Below are 21183 nucleotides of genomic sequence, written 5' to 3' on the forward strand. Positions count from 1 at the left end.
CCTTGGTGATTATGTAGGTAAATTCATTTATGTTTTGACTTTCAGTCCAGATACCGTGAATCAACTGACACAGACTGTGGTCCTGTGTTTGAAGGACCACCAGATGACACGGGGAGGATGCCTTCAAAGAACAGTGATATGGATGGGCAAAATGACTTATCCAGGGATAGATCACCAACTCAACAATCTCATTTAACATCATCATTCAAGTCTGATACTTCACAACAATCTGAATTCGTAGTAAATATAAGCGGTGCTAATTACACATCCACTCCAACATCATCCAGATCAGAATATCCTGCTGGCAGATCTGACAGTTTAAGATCTTTAAAACGTATGGCACCACCACCACCACCACCTCCTTCAAATCAACAAAGGTCTACTGGACCATCACCAGCTGGGAGATCCAGACAGCCAATTGGAGGAAATATTCCAATTATGAAAGATAACTCACCAAGGGACTACAGTGCACCAACTAATAGGACTACTTACGATAGGCCTAAGAACTTGGCTGGTGATGTGGGCAGATACAGAAATGGTACTGACTCTCCTAATGACATGTATTCTAGTACTCAGTCACCAACGGGCAGTACAAGGGACCGCAGACAAGCACCCACCACTGCACCAATGGCAACACCATCACCACAGAATAGCAACATAGCAAGACCACGACCACGACCCCCCAATCGTCCAAATGATGAACAACCTTCTCCAGGAGGTGCCGCTCCAGCTGGTGGCAGTGGTGCAGCTGGTCCCAGGGAGGGCATGACAAAAGAACAGTCAGTATGGTATGAGTATGGATGTGTTTAAATGAGTGATATGCAACAGTGTGGCAATTTTTTTGTATATATTCGCTATATGTATTCAACAATACTTTATATGTTGCTGCTGAGAATTGTAAAAGTACAATGTATTTATATATTAGATTCAAGAATTGAATTATGACTATGTATTAAAATGTGACATGCACTGTGTATTTTGTGCATTTCTCATCAAGTATGATTATGTCTTCTGGCATGTCTATTGCTCATACATGTAGTACATGTATGCGTGTCTGTCTGTGTGTGTGAGTGTGTGCGTTGTCTGCCACTCATAGTACATTTTGGACTGTGATTCATTCTTATTTGTGCATCATGTAGTTTTGAAACACTTGCATGTGTTGAAAGAGATTTGTTTAACATTTGAAACATGTACATCATAACTATACAACCGTACTTTATTGACTATTAATGTATACATTGTTATCATATTAATTACTCAAACTTCATGTCTCACCAGAAGGTTCTCACACAAGTAGTAGCGTTATTAATCCCTGTATGCATGTCTACCAAGTCAGCAGGCCCACATCAATTAAAGCTTGTCTCTATTAATATTTCATATTTAACGTTTGTAACATCATTTTTCATCAGATATGAGAGGAAAGAACCCAATATTGGCATCTGTCATCCAAATGAATAGCATATACATGCTAAATTTTTACTTTAAGTTTTTGGTAGCCAAGTGCATGTTCAAAGTGTGGAATTAATATTTGGTGTGATTTAGACATGAATGGTACTTATCAATGCTCTCATTCTGTTTCTTTATTTCACATACTGTCGACGTTGTTTCAATTATGTGGCATTTTCATTCAATTTACATGACAACTAGTTATATGGGATTATATACTCGGTAGTACCAACTGGAAAATACACCTAAGATACATTGTTTTTTCCTACTCCACTTTCATGGTAACTGCCATTCATCTTATCTATCACCACCACCACACCTTCATGTTATTTTCATATTTTGACTCCTCTATCATTTTCTACATTCAGCTGACAGGTGACAGCGTCCCTGGGACAACATCATTTGCTGATTGGCAGGGTTCTGCTCTACTTGTGTGACATTTTCTTTGGTAGAAGCTGTTTATTTGCAAGACAAAATGTCCTGAACTTTTACTTTCCATTGCATATTTTTTATTTTGTATTTTAACCTGTTTGGTTGTCATGTGAACAGCTCTTGTATTTAAATAACATTTTCATATTTAACACTTTCACAGTTCCAATCATGTCAGAACTATGGAAATGAAATCAGTGTGTAGACTAAGATAAAATACGGATATTTAATTCAAGGCCGAGGCCAAGGCCAAGTCCATAGATAAAAATATGCAATTTATTTTAACAGTTATATAAATATGTACAATCGTCATTTGGTGGTCTTTTTTTTTTAAACAGAAGCTGCCCATGAAATAAAGTTTTGAGAGGCAATTATGTAGCTATAAGATGTGATAAAACACATTAAATTTTTCTGTTCATTACAAGCTGAGATGATACTTTTTCTTAGTACGTAATAGTTGCTGTGATATGATAGCCATCCAGAAATATACCTTCAGAGTTTACATGTGAAATTTTGCTGCAAGTCGCATTTGTAAGTATTTATAATTTTTTTTTTTCAAGCACGAAATGGCATAAAGTTTGAGTATATAGTACTGATTGTAAATATTTCGTAATTAGTATATGTGTCTATTAGACTGGTGTAAAATATCTCCTTGTAGTTATTTAGTACTGTATCTGTAATTGCCATGTCTATGTGGAGATTACTGCAACTTTATCTATGTTGGACAGTATATGTGTATAGCAGTTTTTGTTTTTGCTCCATCTTCTTGATATATTGGATGTAATATAATTGTCTAGTGCGTTGCTGAAATCGTTGTGTGATTGATTATCAGAAACAATCATTTCAAGATCGCTGCTCTCTTTGTCTTTCAGGATTTAATTCTCAATAAATTCACAAATTTAATCATTTAGTCTAGACTTGTTTGTATATAATACAAGACTTTACAGTCTAATAGATGTTGCATGATTGAAGTGTGGGTTCCCCATCCCTTGACAATCATTTTTAATCTTCAAGGAAGAACCCAATTTATTTACAAGGATTATATAATACCTCGTAATGTGACCAATTGTTGAGGCCATAGGCTCTGTAAAATCTATGTTTGTTACCTGTCCCAGTGCAAAGTCGTGTGCGTACTCTCCTGAATTTGCTTTATTAGTATATAACTACTGGTAATGCAATTATTGATTTATATGTACTGTAAAATGACTAATTTTCACTGGGTTTAAATTTCACTGATTTACCATTTCAGGCATATTCAGTGGGTTTTAAATTCACGGTTTCGTCATTTAGATAATGTGTTCAATGCTAAATTTTACATATTCACTGATTTTTAATTTAGCGCATTTTCCAGTCTGCGAAATAAGCTAAATTAAAACCCAGTGAATAATTACCCCCTTTACAGTACTTTTAGAAATACCGATCTAATAGAGTGAATATATGGCATGTATGTACGCATGTTTAAAAGGAAACTGAGCTTAGTGTCTTCAACTTCTGAATATGGTTAATTTTTAGTGATATAATTATTTTTGGTCAGTCTGTAATTCGTACTCGTATTTTGGCAATTACCTACCAGGGTATATTAAACTGTTGGCCTAAACACTGTTGTATGAGAAAAGTGGTACATTTTAACTACTATATATATTACCATAAGGAATTAAGCCATCATGTTATGTTGATTGAAACTAACATTACCTCTGGGTTAGATAAATGATAGTGCCATAACATGTAAAGAGGATTACAAATAGCAAAGTTGTAAGAAGAACAATGAAAAAACAGCCGAGTTGGAGAAGGCTGTCAATGGTAAATATACCGTAAACAATATCGATACAGTAGAACCAAATTGAACTACTATAGGGGAATTTTCTAATAATGTTATACTATTGTAGGAAAGAATCCTAGTGCAAGGATGCCCTCTTCAGGTTATGTAACTAGATGTTTAGAGGGCGCTATATAGCTCAGTGCTGATAAATCAAGATTCCCCAGAAACAGATTAGGTCTTGGGACATGAAGTATGAATAAAATTGTCCAAGGCATTCTCGAGGAACTATTGATATGTTGGTTTTTGGAGCCAAAAAATAATCAGCAGTTGGTCAATAAAACAAAATAAGAAATTAAGGTTGCATATATGTTCACCATTATGATAAACAGAATCAGTTCTGTCATGTTTGAGAAATGATATAGATGCACTGAACATTAGATCCCATTTCACACTTCATTATGATCTTTGAACTGCCACGTTTGAGGATATTATTGGCCTTGACTGCAGTCAATGAGAAAGCACAAGAATACACTGTCACTTATTTTTAAATATAATCTTGTTTAATATACAAAACTACTATTCATTACAGGCCATTATTTACAGTTCACTACAAAAAGATCATATAAACGTCAAGTTGGAACACAATTTAAATCCTTGATACTTAAGAATTTGAAAAAAAATTATTTCAATGAAAATGCCGAAATTAAAATCATCTCTCCATACCAAGAACAGAAAGAAGGATATGGTTTCTAAATGCAGTGCCCTCTAGTGGCAACACAATCTTGTGTTTTCAATAAAGATCTCCAGCGTAGAATGCCTAGGTTTGAATATCCTATTTCTACTGTTTACAATCTAGTATTTTATCATTTTTTTTTTCTAACATTATAAATTTGATATGTTAAAAATATTTTGTATTTATTTGTAAATACTTTCTATTTTTACACATATCGTCAGAACGTACAAAACAGAATAATAAATATATGTACACTGGTAATAAGCATGGCGAGAATGTGATGTATTCAGTAAATGCTGACAGATGGCTGCAACATTACCAAACATAGTTGTATGTATAGCACAGTGTAAATATCTTTGTTCCATAGCAAGTTTTATAACATATAACAATATACACTTTCACTTATAAATAAATAACAAAATAAATAAAATAATGCAAAGTAGAAATACTGAATGGAATGTGATGTTTTTGACCAGCATCTAATGTTACCCGGTATTTTGTTCATCATTTTGAATGCTAATATAGAGACTAATGCTGTCTGTTTACAGTTGATCTATTCACTCTGTTAGAAATACTACCTTGTAAACTACTGTATATCAGAATACATGTATTTAAAAATACAATGCTTTAAATTAGCACATTTCAATGTCGATGGCAAGCATCTATTCTCCAGTTACAGCGCCTTCAGATGATAACGATTGCCGTGGTGATAGGGACGATGTTGGAGTTGACATCTGGGATGAAGTGCGATTTGACCTTTGATCTTTAAGTTTTTTGTCTTTAACATTTTGTTGATACTGATAAGATTCCATACGAACCAGACCACTTTTAGATTTCTGACCTTTTCTTTCACCATCTGAAAATACAACTTGACATTAATACTACTACTACCACCATCATTAATGCACTGAAATCAGCAAAGGTATGTTTAGTTTAGAAAACACCATGGGACAGAGCTGTGTTGTGAGAGCATTGCCCAAAACAACTCCCAGATGTTCCCTGGTATTAGCTACTTGTGCACTGGCTGAAGTACTTGGGAAGGTTGACTTGCGTACCCCCCCCCCCCATTAACAAATTATTCTCTAATTTCAACCATCTCTTGATACTGACCACTCAGAAGCCAGCACCATGACTGTTTTATGACTTCACTGGTTAAAGAAACTCCAGTCTCTCAAAAACACATTGAAACTTTCAGGCCAGATGCTTTCAAGTTTACAGTGGGAAATTATGGCCAGTAATACCATGGCTTATCTCTTATTAATGCAAGAAATCACCACTATCACTGATTGGCTACTCGTACTGTGAGTCACTTGGCTGGTGTATAAATCTTAAGTATTTATATAAACCAAACTGTTTTCATTCTCATTCAAATCCATGTAGGATTGGCTAGATTAGGCATGTGCATCAATCAGACAGAAATGAGAATTCTATGTCTCTACCGAGCTTATACAATGTATAACTGTGGTTTGAGTTGTATACAACACATCACTGTCACATCAACAAGCAATTGTGAATTTGTAATACAGAATTACTCCTGGATAAAACTTAATATACTCTTACAGAAATTATGTAGATATCAAATCATATACATACTTTCAATTGGAGCTCTGAGGTCAAAGGTGTCTTCATGGGTAACATTACTTGTTGAAGGTCTGGTATCAAGTGAACTTGGTGTACCTGTCAAAAAATAAACACTCCATAATTAGAAAAAGTTGTAAAATGAAAGGCTTGCACACAAAATAATCACACATTAATTATAATTACAGTAGTAGGGGAAAAACAACAACAAAATTTATCACTATGGTATTTATTCTATTGGAGGCACATCTCCATGTTCTTATAATAGAGCTAAACTGGTACATATTACATTATTTGCAGTGTTAATAAAATAGAAGACAACATGTAGTTATGTGGTGGGTGCAATAATATATTATTAAATCAAACTTGTTACAAAATGCAAACACACAAAATATTATGGGCTGTAATGGGCTACTGCCACAATGATATGTGGCTATCTAGTTTCCTTTACTCACCCCCTCTTATTAGTTTCAACTGTGTATTGCTGCAGCCACTACTAGGGCTAGATGAAGATGGGGAGGGTGTTCTTCTATAGTAAGTACATTCAGATGTGGTTCTGTTATTAAATTGTGATTTGGTATAATGAGAGACAACTGGAGCTGAGACTATCCTTGTTTGTGGGCTGGACAGCGGCCTCCAATCTGGTTTGACACCTAGTATACGTGTACAATTGAAGATTAAGTGAAGCAAAGTGAAGGAACACTCCAGAGAATGTCCATTGTTAGTAGCATTGTACAGTGAAATGAAACAGGTATATGTCAAGCACAGAGAAACTTAAAAGAAATGTTAGCATGCAATAGACAAAATCTGGTGCATTTACAGGTTCCACAGTCACCAAGATTTTCAGTAGAAATCCCTGTATCAGATTTCTAAGGTTATCAGGAGAAGTATGTAAAATAGCATAACGAAAGTTATTGCAATAATCTACTGTGTATGTCATAGTATGTTCTATTTTATGAGATAGTAGTATTAGAGAGATTGAGAGTACCACTTTTTATTCTAGACAATATTTTGATTTGGAGAAAAGTATTGTAAGATAATATGTTGTTTACAACTTACGTTCTCTTCTATATGATGTGATTGGTCGATTTACTTTCGATATTTTAGAAGAATAAATATGTACATTGTTTGTTCGTAAGGCTTGTTTCTTTCGTCGATAATCTTCATTTTTTTTACGAATCCACTCTTCATGTTTGCTTCGTCTCATTTCATTGTAATCATCTAAATCTCTGAAATATGAACAAAAATCAATGGTCATGTGACATCATTATTTCATACAGTGGCTCATGCATAGAATGTTTGGTAATTATACCTTTTTACTAGCTTTGTGATATTTGATATTTGGACCCTGGAACCCCAAAAAATTATAATAGCCACTAAATATATATGCAATGACTTTGAAATGAGTAACAGAGACTTTTTACCTTTATCATTACGTAAAGATATGAGTGATGTTATAACAACTGATCTCAATATACCTATTAAAGTTCTAATTTACTTTTTATGAAAACGTTTTATGAAAACAAATCTCAAGGGATGTCAACTTTAATCCAGAACAAAAAACTGTAATGGTTAATTTCTATAACCGTAGATGTCAGTGATAGTGTAAACGACAGTGACGCTTTGTTATGGTCACTCATGAGATTGTGTCTAGACAGGTTTTCAGTCAGTGATTGAATCTGTGTAGACTCAGTGGAGTGGAATTATTACCGTTATCATATATGCAGTTATTTGCGACCTGATTGCATGAAATGACAGCGAAGGTTTATAGTTATAGTGAAGTATATTATCATTGAGAGTGATGACTTTAAGATGACATCATCACACTATTAATTATGTCATCAGAAATGGTTAGGATTGGTTTAATGAACATAATGAGTCATTAAAGTGTAACTTTAGAGGGCAGTGTTTATGTCAGCAAGCTCTAGAATGTATCAAAATAAGACAGTTTTAGTTGGTGATAAATAAGCAGTTTGGAGTTGGGTGGGCTTGGGTCGCAGCTCCACTAGCAGGCAGAAAATGAACTATTGCATACCAAGTAGTTACAGGAATAAACAAGCTTTTATCCTGAGAAAGAAAACCTAATGTAGGTGGAAGTCATTCCATAAGTTTCTGTTCTGTTTTCAGACAGGGAATAGTAAAGTGAGAAAATCAACATCTTTATCTATTGTTTTAGAACTATCATACATGAAGAGATGGAAGACATTGCACTCACTCATACTCGTCATCATTGTATCGTGGTGAATGGTAATCCATTGTCTTTCTTCGTAACCACTGCTCCAACGTTGGTCTTTTTACGCTAACTACTTTACTCAGGTCTTCATCTTGTTTATCATTTTCTTGTTGACTTTCAACACTTATAATTCTTGCATTGGATGACACTCTCTGTTAACATACAAACAATGTTTGAGTTTCCAACACCAGAAAATAATTTTAGGTATAGCCCTAAGATTTGAGTAATGAACATACATCCTATACTTTTAGTTAACACTTTAAGTTCAACACTGACAAATACTCTGACAGCCAAAGATACAAACAAATTGCAGCATGTAAAAAATATTTATTTGACTACAGTTATAGGGAAAGTACAATATCTGGTTTAATGGAAGCAGTAATCTCATATTCTCCCAGTTTTTTCTCTATTGAAATACAAAGTGTTTTTCTACTTTTGAGGCCAAACATAATTATTCCAGAACCCAATACCATGATGATGTACCTTAAAAGTTCTCTCAGCTTTCTCAAGTCCTTCCTGGATTTCTTCTTCATATTTTCTCATGTTTTCGTTGTCTTTTTCCTGCGTACACAATATATAAGTAAAACTAGTAATTCAATCTTTGGATTCAAAAACTACAATTCTAGCAGAATGACATTTCTTCAGTGATATTGATGAGTTTGTGTGATTATAGTTAATGCATACATTGTATGTCAGTAATCTAAACAAATCCTTCCTACACTATGAAATATGTCACATGTCAAAGCTGTATTTATACCTCATTCTTCCTCAGTTCTTCTTGTAATTTTTTTGTATTGATGTCCACCTCGGCTTTAAGTACATTCACTCCACGCATCAATTCACCTTTGTATCGTTCTGCTTCATCTCGGAGTTCATCAAAAGCTGGAAGGTTGCTTCGTATAACTTCATCAAGAAATGACATTTCCCCTATAGAAAATTACAAAATTATAACTGAATATGACACCAAGGTATAATAGTATTAAAACAAAAAAACAAACAAAAAAAACCCACTAGTGTAATAGTTTGTGTTGTAAGGATGATTCAACTCTCAAAGTCTGAATATAAAGGCAACACCATAGTTAGAAACAAGACAAGCACATAGCTGAACGTGCATTGCTCTGTTTCAATTTTTTTTCACAACCATGTACAGTGTGTGATCATGTTAAACACAGGTATTGTTTTAATTCAATTTCAATGTGAACTGAATGTCAGCAAATTGGTTATGTCTCGGTCGGATTTACTTACTATTGTCTGACTGACAAAATACGATTACAAAAAATGTAAAAAGAAACCATTAAAGTCAGTTACAGCATAAACCTGATGTTCACACAAAATTATTGGAAACAAATAATTGCATTACATCAAAATGCTTTTTTCTCAAAATATTGACTGAGTTGTGGAACTGCTACTTCCTTTGTATTCACAATTACTGGTATCATCATCATTACAACAACATTAAATGACAACAACATTTTCGGATCATACCACTAATGAATTTCGGGGGATTCAGAGCTTATTATACAAGTCATTCCAAAAAAAATAATTGGTACATTTGGAGATTGACATTAAAAAAAATAATTATTTTTATGTTTCTAGGCATACAACTCAAAACAAAACCTTCTGATTCAAATGACTGACATACATGAAAATTGAGTCCTATCAGTACCACCCACACTGCTATGAATTTTAGATATAAGCATGAATTCAGTTCAAAGGTTTCTCATTAGAGACCCCTGGGTAAACAAAATTAGGAATGAAAATCATTTCAGAAATGAAAAATCGGCAATAATATCCAAGAAGAACCACATTTCATAGAGAGATATCTATAAATAAGGTATATGAAAAAAACTCACGTTGTAAATAATTATCCCAGTTATCCATCTTTTTTTCGATATCTTTCTCAACATCAATAGGATTTATCCTACCCTGCCGTTGAGAATGGGAATAACCAGACCTTGGTGATCTAGGAGATCTTTCATCATCTCTCCCAGATTCAGATCCTCTGCCATTAGGAACAGCAGGGAAATAAATGTCAACCAGAGTTTTTTGTTTCTCGTTTTTAGACTCCAATCCTTGAGGAAATCTCCTTTTTCCAGGATTTGCCGTAGATGATCTTGGATTCCTCCCACCAACCATTCTTGGACCAGCACTCTTAGTTGTTCTATTGTTATTATTTGCTCTGTTCCAGGAATGAAGGCTATCTCTAGGTGTATTCGGACAGCTCTCTGTTCGTGATTTTCCATATTTACTCCTTGGACTTTCATAATTCCCGCCAATGTAGTCATTATGATGTCCATTTTGGGAATGATATCCAGTAGCACTCTTCCTGACAGCAGGAGTTCTGTCCATCCATGGCTGAGGTGCTAAATAGGGACTTATTTTCTTGTCTTTTTTATCCTCATCTTTTTCTGTGTTTTTAGTGCTATCAATTCGTACATGCTTCTCTGATGTTTTACGACCTACACTAACGTCGTTACCATCAACAATTTCACTAGAATTATCTACTTCATCATTCCTCTTGTCCACATTTGTCTGTAATGCAGTCTTCTGTTTTAAATCCCCTTTTTTAAACTCATCTTTCTGTCCTTGACTTTTTTTTTTCATTTTCTTCTTACCGTTTTTTGTTTCCTTCTGCTCTTTTTCTTGTTGCTCTTTTTCTTTTTCCTTTTCCTCTTCTAGTTTGCGATTCACTAATCTTTTATAGTTCCTGCCTATTATAATTGCAGCGTCATTTGTGATATCAGAACCTTTTCTTGCACCGACAGATTTCAGTAATTCTATGCACTCATTGCTTTCTCTGTCAATGGCGTAGTCCAATGGTGTTACATACTTGTACTACAAATGAACAAAGATGAATATTCATGATACACACATTCACTCAAAACTTAGAATGTCAATGACAATTTTCTTCTTTTTTCACGAAATAAATTCAAGCAAATTATTTTGAAAATTGCAACCAAGACATGTAGGCAATAGGAAACTATGTTAATTTGATCTAAAATTAAAAAGGAAATTACAGAAAAATACATAAAAATGTGGAAAATATTACTTTAAAATATTGGAGGGAAACAATATAGTGCTCAAACTAAAACCTTTAATTTTTAAATATTATGCATCACTTGTGAAGTGCAAAGCTAGACTTAGTTTCATTCAGACTCTGATGCTAGCCGAACATTTCGTCATTACCTTCTCTGATGTCATGATGAAATTGACATTAGCGCCAGCGTCTATCATCATCTTACATAATCCTTCATTATTGGTAGCTGCCGCCTGATGCAGTCCTGTCATACCAATTTTATTGGCAGAGTTAGGATCACAACCAAACTCCAGTAAATATTGCACAACATCTATGGAATGATAATGATTAAATTATTTATTTTCAGCATATGGTTATAGTAGTAGTAAAGATAATTTCACATGTTAATGTTTTAGAACCCCTGTAGGCCATTCATACAATGGGAGTAAAGTAAATTACAATAGGTGGAAATGGTGCCTTTTATGGGCCACATTCATTCCACACAAAGTATTGATTATTCATTAAAACACTGTACACTCACTGTTGTGTAACCATGCGTAACTTACATAAACAGCACTGTTAGTTCATTTCTGGTTCATACTGATAGCACAACAAAAAAGGTACAATAGTGTGGTTTCTTTTTTTGTGCTTTTACTGTAACTACTATAAAAATTTGATGGAGAAGTAACACCAGCTACCTAGAGAACTAGTCCAAAATATTTGTTCAATAAAATTGAAAATAAATTATAATTATTGATTTCAAATGGAATAAACATAATAATCCAAATTTTGAGAATCAAATCACTTAACATACTAAACTCCCCTATTTTAAAAATGGTATGGTCTTCATCCAATGCAAAGCAGTGTAGCAATATCAAAATACGGGGGTGTCAACTTACCGATATGTCCTTTATGAATTGCTTCATGGATAGGATGGTTTCCATTCTTGTTTGCCATGTTTAGTGGTGCTTTTGCAGCCACTAATAGTTTTAAGCAGCTCAGATTACCCTTAGAGGCAGCACAGTGAACAGGACTGAAATACAAATACAAGTTCAGTACGGTAATAGTCTATGGTAATTTTATCCAAAATGGACTGAAATTCAAAATGTTTGGATAACTATTTTTGTGATTTGATTTGAAAAGATGATTACTGTTTTGTGTAGCATTAAAACAAAACAAAAAACAATATAGTTCAATTCACAACAAGAGAATATTTAATGATCACTGTCACTGCTGAATAATACTCCATAGTTTGATTACTTCATGTTTTACATTAATGTCAAAATAAAAACACACACAAAAAAAAAAAAAACATTTTGAAGGGGCTTCTCGCGTCATATTACAAAGCCTTAAAAGTTGTTTTTATGCTCAAGTGCAATATTTGTGTGAGAACATTAATTGTTGAACATTAATCAGTGACGCAAATAACATCACGCTACAGTACGACAATGAAGTCAACAATCCGAAGATAAACCTCAAAAGGGATGACCCCCTATGATGATATGACCCCAATTATTTGGCTACAGTAGACACAATAAAATACAGCAGCAAAAGTTCATCCATTGTGCCAATATAAAGTATTCTCAAATACCAGTGAAATCATACAGATACCTTTCATTATTTGTTATACTGTAAAATGACTAATTTTCACAGGGTTTAAATTTCGTTGATTGAATTACCATTTCAAGCATATTCACTGGGTTTTAAATTCTTGGTTTTATCATTTAGATAATGTGTTCTATGCTAAATTTTACATATTCACTGGGTTTTAATTTAGCGCATTTTCCAGTCAGCAAAATTTAAACCCAGTGAATAATTACCCCTTTACAGTACTATTTACACCAAAAGGCCAACTTGAGCTAAACTACAATATCCATGATCATCTTCCATTTTGAAAGAAAGCATAAAAATTACAGTTATGATGAGATCCAAATACTGACATTTTTAAGCCTTCAGACACCAGTCCAGATACAGACACTCATCACACAAGTAAAACTTGCTGAAAACAAGTCTAATTTGTTTTACATAGTAGTGTACAGTCCACCTGTCCTTGATAGCATTACAGCATACAACAACCGCTGCGCTAGAGTAAATATCCTAACAATACCAACCAAGCATATCGTTAAATCATGTCAAAATTTACCTGCATTTGGTTAGTGCTTGGGTGAAAGTTTTCGTTGCTAGGATAACCAATAACTGATATCAACGCTGCCCAAATAAAGTAGCAATGACTTGAATGAAGGACTGATCGTGGTACAGCCTGTACGTACTCACACACAACTACCAAGACTACATTGTATTGTTAACACAGGTAACATGGGATACTGAGAGGTTGTAAACTTCTATTGTGTTTTACTTGGACAATACACAACAATGAATCATCATGAACTTATTTAATACAGGTAGCTCTGCCTATTTGTTAGCCACTCTTTAGTCCATATGCAGTTAAGTGTAAAACTATACACGTATTGATTGCATAGCTGCTCTATCTTCAGAGATTAGAGATCTGCGTCTAATCAATAGAACATGTGTATTCACATTTTTTTTTATAAGTTTGGAAATTATAAACACTTAGCATTTTTGTTTTAAATATAATATTAAAAAAATTCAACCCAAAATAATCTCATGGAATTTAAGTTTAAAAAAGGGGTAGAAATAGCTGAAATGTGCTGCATGTAATTACAACAAAGATGGAAGGTACAAATAAAAATGTAAAATTAACTAAAAATTAAAATTAGCCTGTTACGAAAAATTTGAATCAAGAATTATGTATGTATCTTTCAGGTCTAGTATTGCTTTATCCTATTTAGTTAAGGGCAATAAAATCATAGACTCTATATAGTCTACAATAAAATCAAGTAATTTTCTTAGAACAAAAAAAGGTTGTTGAGATACAACTGTAACATAAGCAGATTTCAGACAAAAACTAATCAGTCTGCGAATTATCAGAGAGCATCTATTCAGCAAGTTTCATTTTAATCCGATGATTGGTTCTTGAGATATATCAAATAACAGATTACGAATACTTCTACAACAAATCTTAGATAGAAACACAATGTGCTAGCACAAACTTATTTTAAAAAATCCAACAAATCATTTTGAAGAAACTAGAAAGAAACTGAAATGCAGAAAACCGGTAGTACTGTATAAGATCAATTATATTATTGGTGTGCACTTTGTTGAAGATGTCAGAGGTGTGAAAATGCCAATTCTTAATTTCCCTCAAAGTTGAAGCAACCCCTACCTATTATAGAACACTCCAGGAGATGAAATGAACTTACTGACACATAATTAAATTACTGGAGAAACATGATTCGGAACTATTTGGCTGATTAATTTTACACAGTGCTCCATACAGAAAAATAATTACTCATGAATAAGTAACAGTGAATTTCAAGCAGAGATGAATAATTTTTTTGACAATTTATGAATTATTTATAAAACATGTATTCATTCATTCAAGCATTGGCTGACTCACTGTCATGTATATGTTATAGAATAGTGAGTGGTTAAATTGTTTTAACTGTCGTTTGAAATTTATCACATTTAGGAATATTTTATATAAAGAATATGTATGCCTTCATGAGATTCACTGTATACAGGAGTAATTCATAGTAAAAAATCAGTCACAAACAAAATAAATGATGAGACAAGACTTACGTTCGTCCTTTTGCATCCTGCATCGATGTGTCAGCGTGGAATTCCAGTAAAATTGACACACATTTACAGTGACCAAGAGTTATTGAATAGAATAAAGGTGTACAACCATTTTTATCTGGTGGATCCACATTACACTGGCAGTCAATAACAAGAGTCTGTACGCACTGGGCATGGCCACGACTAGCCGCACAGTGCAGGGCTAGCAAAGTAGAAACAAATCAGCAATTAATTACCATATCGAATAATTTACCTGAATTTTAAACTACCATATTATTACAAGCGTATCTCCAATAAAAATGAACATTCACAAATAATTGCATTTATTTTACCATTCAAGTATGACTTTCTTTGACACAGACACATCACCTCTGTCATTTACGTGAGTGCATGCTCTACTAATAGAGCTAATAAAGTAAACCTTGTTTGTTATCTTGGAATGATAAGTAACCCTAATCAAAGGTCAGCATTGAATATGTATCCATGCACATGTGTGAAATGTAAAGAAAGGTAGATACTCTAATATAAATTTGTCTTTGTGTTGATGATCAAATTGAAGATGAACAACAATTCTTGTTACATTGCAAACTCTATCAACAATAACAGCACGAGTTTTTGCCTAAATATGATTTCATTAAAAAAAATCTAATAAACATTCTAAAAAAGCAAAATAAGAGGATATAATTAAATTATGTAAATCCATTCACATCCAAGAAATGATGTTGGACAGATGCACGCACAGACCCAAGTATATATTACATTGCTTTATTTAATTTATTAATTTATTTTTCGTATTTGAATTACGCTTTTGAATTACGTATTTGAATTATGTGTGTTGTGTGACAACAATATCCTAATACTGTGTATTTTATGAAGATATGAATTCGTTTTATAGACTTTTATAATACAGTATATTTATAGATTCTTGCACTTTATTCAGATCCAAAGCAGATGCTTTCATCGACTATAGAATCTATTTGGTATTGCTTCTCACCCATGAGTCTTTGCAGGTTTTTTTCAGTTATTGGCGGATTTACTTCAATGCATCCTAAATATAAAGTTATACGGTTTTTAACCATCATTTGCATTTGGATGAAACATTTATATAAAATAAATTTATACCTCCATGGAATGCACAGTATATGAATACAATATCAATAAAGCTTAATATTACTATTAATATTACATATTTAAAATAGAAAAATAGATGGAAACAATATGATTGATAAAATGTGCCTTACCAGTAAGTTTATCTTTATCTATGGCCTCTACATCAGCACCAGCATTGGCTAACATCTGACATGCTGCACTACTACCTGCACTAGCAGCCCATAGCAACGGTTGCCGACCATTATTATCCATGCAATTGAACGCAGCTTTGTTTGAAATAAGCGACTTCAAGCATCGAAGGCCAATATGTTGAACTTGTGGATCACCACACATCTGAGCAGCATAATGCATTGGATAAGCGTCATGAACGTCGGGTAGCGATGCATTGGCACCATTTTGAATGAGAAATTCAATGAGTTCGCCATGCCCACAAACTAAGTACAAGTAAAAAAAGAAAGATTTATCAGTTTATCAGTGTAATTGGTATGCATAATAAGGGGTAAATATTTTGGCCAGACTCGTTTCGCATTTTGGAATATAAATTGCCAACTTCCTGAGACAAATCTATTTAAAAAGATCAAAAATACATTTTATGTTTTTTAATAGCAGAAATGAAACGATAGTGATATATTTTACAAAGTATCTACTGTATCATAGATGTCACAATTCAATGCACTTACTGGCGATGTCATAGCCAACCATTATCATGTTGTCACAGGTATTGAAGTTTCTAATTCAACTACAAGTATGGTAAAGTAAGTGCTCACCTGTAGCCCAGTGGACTGGAGTGTGTTTCTCATGATCAGTACCATTAATATCTGCATATTTAATTAACACTGAGATTAATTTCTTATTGGCGCCTATGGTTGCTAAGTGTAGTGCTGTATGTCCGTCTCTATCACGAATGTCTGCTATATCATGGTTAGATTGCAGTAACAATACAGCACAGTCAGGTTCCTTGTTTTCAACAGTGTAATGTAAAGCTGTCTTGCCTTTCCTATCAGTACTGGCAATAGGAGCCTGTTATTGTACAAACAGAATAATTATTATTATATTTCAAATTAAAACAATTTTAATTATGATGTCAATCATAAAAGTGCATAAAAACAAAGTAAATTATATTTTGAACCTATGAGGACAGTCACATCTAATGACATAGGATGCCAACAACAAAATTGCCATGACAACATAAAATACAAAGTCAAGATGAGTCAATTTCAAAAATAAAAACAGGTTTCTCATGAGTATAGTCATGATCAATCATTGAACAATATTGGATTCATAATAGTAGTGACAATATTATATTAAACACCCACATTTTAGAGAACAATAATTTTAAAATAATAAAATATTCTTTTATCCTAAAATAATCTTACAGTTATAAAACTTTTAAAATATAATTTACAAGACACTGTAGAATTTTATAACAATACATTTTTTTGTTGTCGAGTATTTTAATACTATTAATCAAGGCATAGCAATTTTGAGTAGATACAAACATTGTATTGTGGCATGTAGTTATTAGCATAGATTAATTACTATGGATTTGGGACATCAACACAAAGTTAAAACAAAATCAGATATTTTGTACCGGTAATATTCAGCAAACTTTACAATAACAGTTTCTGGATTTGATACTGACAAATTAATTCAATTTGTTTAAATTCATGCAGTTGATATTGTTTGCTGTACAATACATGTGACTTCTCAAGTTTCATGTACTAAATAGTTATAATTGCCAAAAATAGATTGACCTTATAAGGTCAGCAGTGTAGTGATATATTCTCCACATAATGCTATTTATGTTCTCTAGTATACACTTCAAACTGAACCTCTAGAAAAGCATGGTGAGCAGGTGACTACATCAAGACTAATTTCATGTTCATACTGTGTTTCATTTCCAAAGCTTAAAAGCAATAATTCACCCTTAATAATGAAACCTGCTGACAGAGGAAATGAAAACGCTACTTAAGTTTTGTATAATGCACACAAAACATCAATATGTAACTTGTAATGTGTATGATCACAGCAGGTGGGAAGCACTTAGTTTGAAGCATGTAGTTAGTAATGAAGTCATTGTCATGTATGAAGTGTAATCACTGCTCCATCTAAAACCCAGTGTGAGTGATATTAAGGAATTATTATTTTATACTGAGAAATGGAAAATAAGGCTGCTAATTGGCCAAATTAAGTTAATATAGAAACAAAATGGTCTAATGTGTGTGCCAAGTATAATTATGATTTGCAGTTTGAAATATCTGTCAATATTTGAAAATATGAACAATAATATGATAATATAAGTTAATTGGTTAAACTATCAACAAGTTAACAATGAAATGAAACAGCAACATTGATACAAAACAGCCATTGGACAACCAATATACAAAACACTCACTACATATGATACATCCTGGTAGATTACATATGTAAATGTTACCAGTCTTAATACAACATTGTAATCTTAATGAATGAACACAATGTAACATGCATAAACCAGCATAGACGCCACAGGAAATTACATAAATTTTGATTTCCAAATCTTTAATTTACACAAATTTCAGGACCCTGCATGGATCCAGGAAAGCCATGGATAAAAGTTGTCATTTTCTGACACAGATTCTGACACATACACATTAGTAATATTCATTCATGCGTTCACATCTTAACAGTGAGAATATTATTAAGATAGCCACAATCATAAGTGTACTGAATGAACATGCCCAATGCCAATATTATACTCTGTATAAAAGCAGGATAAAGTTTTAGAATTAGGGTCTGAGTAACATGATAATTCAAACGGAAACAGCAGTTGATATAATCTGATACACCATAACCTGGAGGAGACGGTCTGAAGTTACCACTGTGTAATCAAAACAGTTGATTCACATGAAGACTTTTATTCAGGTGCATATTGTAATTACTGCAGGGTATTTATTCCAGTATAAGTGACTCTCCAGTAGAGATGCAGAAACACTTCAAATGTTGGGTATGGTGTTACACCTGACATTAGTGATTTGTTCAAACTAACTTACCCCTTCTTTAATGATAAGAGACACTTGTTGGGTGTTTCCTTTCTGGCATGCTATCATTAATGGTGTTATTCCTCTGTCATTTGCTGCACTTAAAGTACTCATCTTCTCGTCTCCAAGGTGATCTATGATTGTTGCTAAGTAATGATAATCATCGCAGATGCAGGAAAGATCAACTACAGTGAGTTTGCTTGCATCAGCAATATCTACTCTGGCTTCATGACTGAAGAGAAAAAAAAAGAAGAGATTTTGAAATAAAGTATGCACACCATGCAAGCCTTTTAGCAATAAAATATTGACATTAATTACTTGATGGATGAGGGATAGTTGTCCCATAGGAATTACTATAACTTAACTGCAATCAATGTTAGTGGTTTGATGGTTTATGAACTTTCACAGGGACAAATTTGTGTGACAGTCTTCTTAAGGTAGCAACAGGGCTAAAACGAGTTCAAATTAATCTATGATTCAGACAATTCTCTAAAAGTTACTAAACATGCTACTATAACAATCTTTACATCTTCTGAAAGCTTAGATATAGAAGAAAACAATAGTGCATTTTCAATACCAATGTTTATTTAAGAGATTACCTGACAGTCTACTATTTTAACTATTGCCACTATTGAGGAAACAATTACACAAATGACCTGAACAGTTGCACAGAATGTTGTAACGTTACAAACTAGAAGTAATATCATGTTAGTTTATCTGTATCTGATTGTTGGTAATATGTTTGTATTTTGCGCAAAATAATACTGGTTTAGTTACGACAACATGATACTGGTTTGGAAATGACAACATCATACTAGTTTTTATATGAGAACATAATACTGGTTTGGCTATGACAACATGATACTAGTTTTTATATGAGAACATGATACTTGTTTCAGCTATGACAACATGATACTTGTTTGGCTATGACAACATAATACTGGTTTTTATATGAGAACATAATACTGGTTTGGATATGACAACATGATACTTGTTTGGCTATGACAACATGATACTAGTTTTTATATGAGAACATAATACTTGTTTCAGCTATGACAACATGATACTTGTTTGGCTATGACAACATAATACTGGTTTGGCTATGACAACATAATACTGGTTTGGATATGACAACATAATACTGGTTTGGATATGACAACATGATACTAGTTTTTATATGAGAACATAATACTTGTTTCAGCTATGACAACATGATACTTGTTTGGCTATGACAACATAATACTGGTTTGGATATGACAACATGATACTAGTTTTTATATGAGAACATAATACTGGTTTGGATATGACAACATAATACTGGTTTGGATATGACAACATAATACTGGTTTGGATATGACAACATGATACTAGTTTTTATATGAGAACATAATACTTGTTTCAGCTATGACAACATGATACTTGTTTGGCTATGACAACATAATACTGGTTTGGATATGACAACATGATACTAGTTTTTATATGAGAACATAATACTGGTTTGGCTATGACAACATGATACTAGTTTTTATATGAGAACATAATACTTGTTTCAGCTATGACAACATGATACTTGTTTGACTATGACAACATAATACTGGTTTGGCTATGACAACATAATACTGGTTTGGATATGACAACATAATACTGGTTTGGCTATGACAACATGATACTAGTTTTTATATGAGAACATAATACTTGTTTCAGCTATGACAACATGATACTTGTTTGGCTATGACAACATAATACTGGTTTGGATATGACAACATAATACTGGTTTGGATATGACAACATAATACTGTTTTTTTTATATGAGAACATAATACTTGTTTCAGCTATGACAACATGATACTTGTTTGGCTATGACAACATGATACTGGTTTGGATATGACAACATAATACTGGTTTGGATATGACAACATAATACTTGTTTGGCTATGACAACATAATACTGGTTTGGATATGACAACATAATACTGGTTTGGATATGACAACATAATACTGGTTTGGATATGACAACATAATACTGGTTTGGCTATGACAACATAATACTGGTTTGGCTATGACAACATAATACTGGTTTGGATATGACAACATAATACTGGTTTTTATATGAGAATATAATACTTGTTTCAGCTATGACAACATAATACTTGTTTGGCTATGACAACATAATACTGGTTTGGATATGACAACATGATACTG

The 21183-nt window shown here is 33.1% G+C and overlaps 2 protein-coding genes across 8 annotated transcripts in view; one reads left to right on the forward strand and one right to left on the reverse strand.

Annotated features, from left to right (window-relative positions):
- Window positions 1-2778, forward strand: part of LOC100371601 (girdin-like) — a 52862-nt gene extending 50084 nt beyond the window's left edge. For 5 of the 6 annotated variants that reach the window (XM_085490867.1, XM_085490878.1, XM_085490874.1 and 2 more), the window contains one exon: window positions 46-2778. In XM_085490867.1, coding sequence (XP_085346993.1) covers window positions 46-810 — 765 coding nt within the window. In that variant the 3' untranslated portion in view covers window positions 811-2778. The remainder of the gene's footprint in view (window positions 1-45) is intronic. The other variant, XM_085490870.1, reaches the window with a different exon arrangement.
- Window positions 2779-4172: 1394 nt separating this feature from the next.
- LOC100371754 (uncharacterized) overlaps window positions 4173-21183 on the reverse strand; it is a 63189-nt gene continuing 46178 nt past the window's right edge. Inside the window, exons 3-16 of one of the 2 annotated variants that reach the window (XM_085490894.1) lie at window positions 18994-19213; window positions 16729-16981; window positions 16093-16395; window positions 14855-15053; window positions 12094-12227; window positions 11365-11525; window positions 10032-11013; window positions 8936-9105; window positions 8662-8739; window positions 8161-8330; window positions 7005-7174; window positions 6401-6598; window positions 5961-6044; window positions 4173-5223 (exon numbers count right to left, since the gene is read on the reverse strand). In XM_085490894.1, coding sequence (XP_085347020.1) covers window positions 5030-5223; window positions 5961-6044; window positions 6401-6598; window positions 7005-7174; window positions 8161-8330; window positions 8662-8739; window positions 8936-9105; window positions 10032-11013; window positions 11365-11525; window positions 12094-12227; window positions 14855-15053; window positions 16093-16395; window positions 16729-16981; window positions 18994-19213 — 3316 coding nt within the window. In that variant the 3' untranslated portion in view covers window positions 4173-5029. The remainder of the gene's footprint in view (window positions 5224-5960; window positions 6045-6400; window positions 6599-7004; window positions 7175-8160; window positions 8331-8661; window positions 8740-8935; window positions 9106-10031; window positions 11014-11364; window positions 11526-12093; window positions 12228-14854; window positions 15054-16092; window positions 16396-16728; window positions 16982-18993; window positions 19214-21183) is intronic. The other variant, XM_085490897.1, reaches the window with a different exon arrangement.

This window comes from Saccoglossus kowalevskii, chromosome 2, assembly GCF_978046115.1.
Source record: "Saccoglossus kowalevskii chromosome 2, keSacKowa6.1, whole genome shotgun sequence".
NCBI classification, from domain to species: Eukaryota; Metazoa; Hemichordata; class Enteropneusta; family Harrimaniidae; genus Saccoglossus; species Saccoglossus kowalevskii.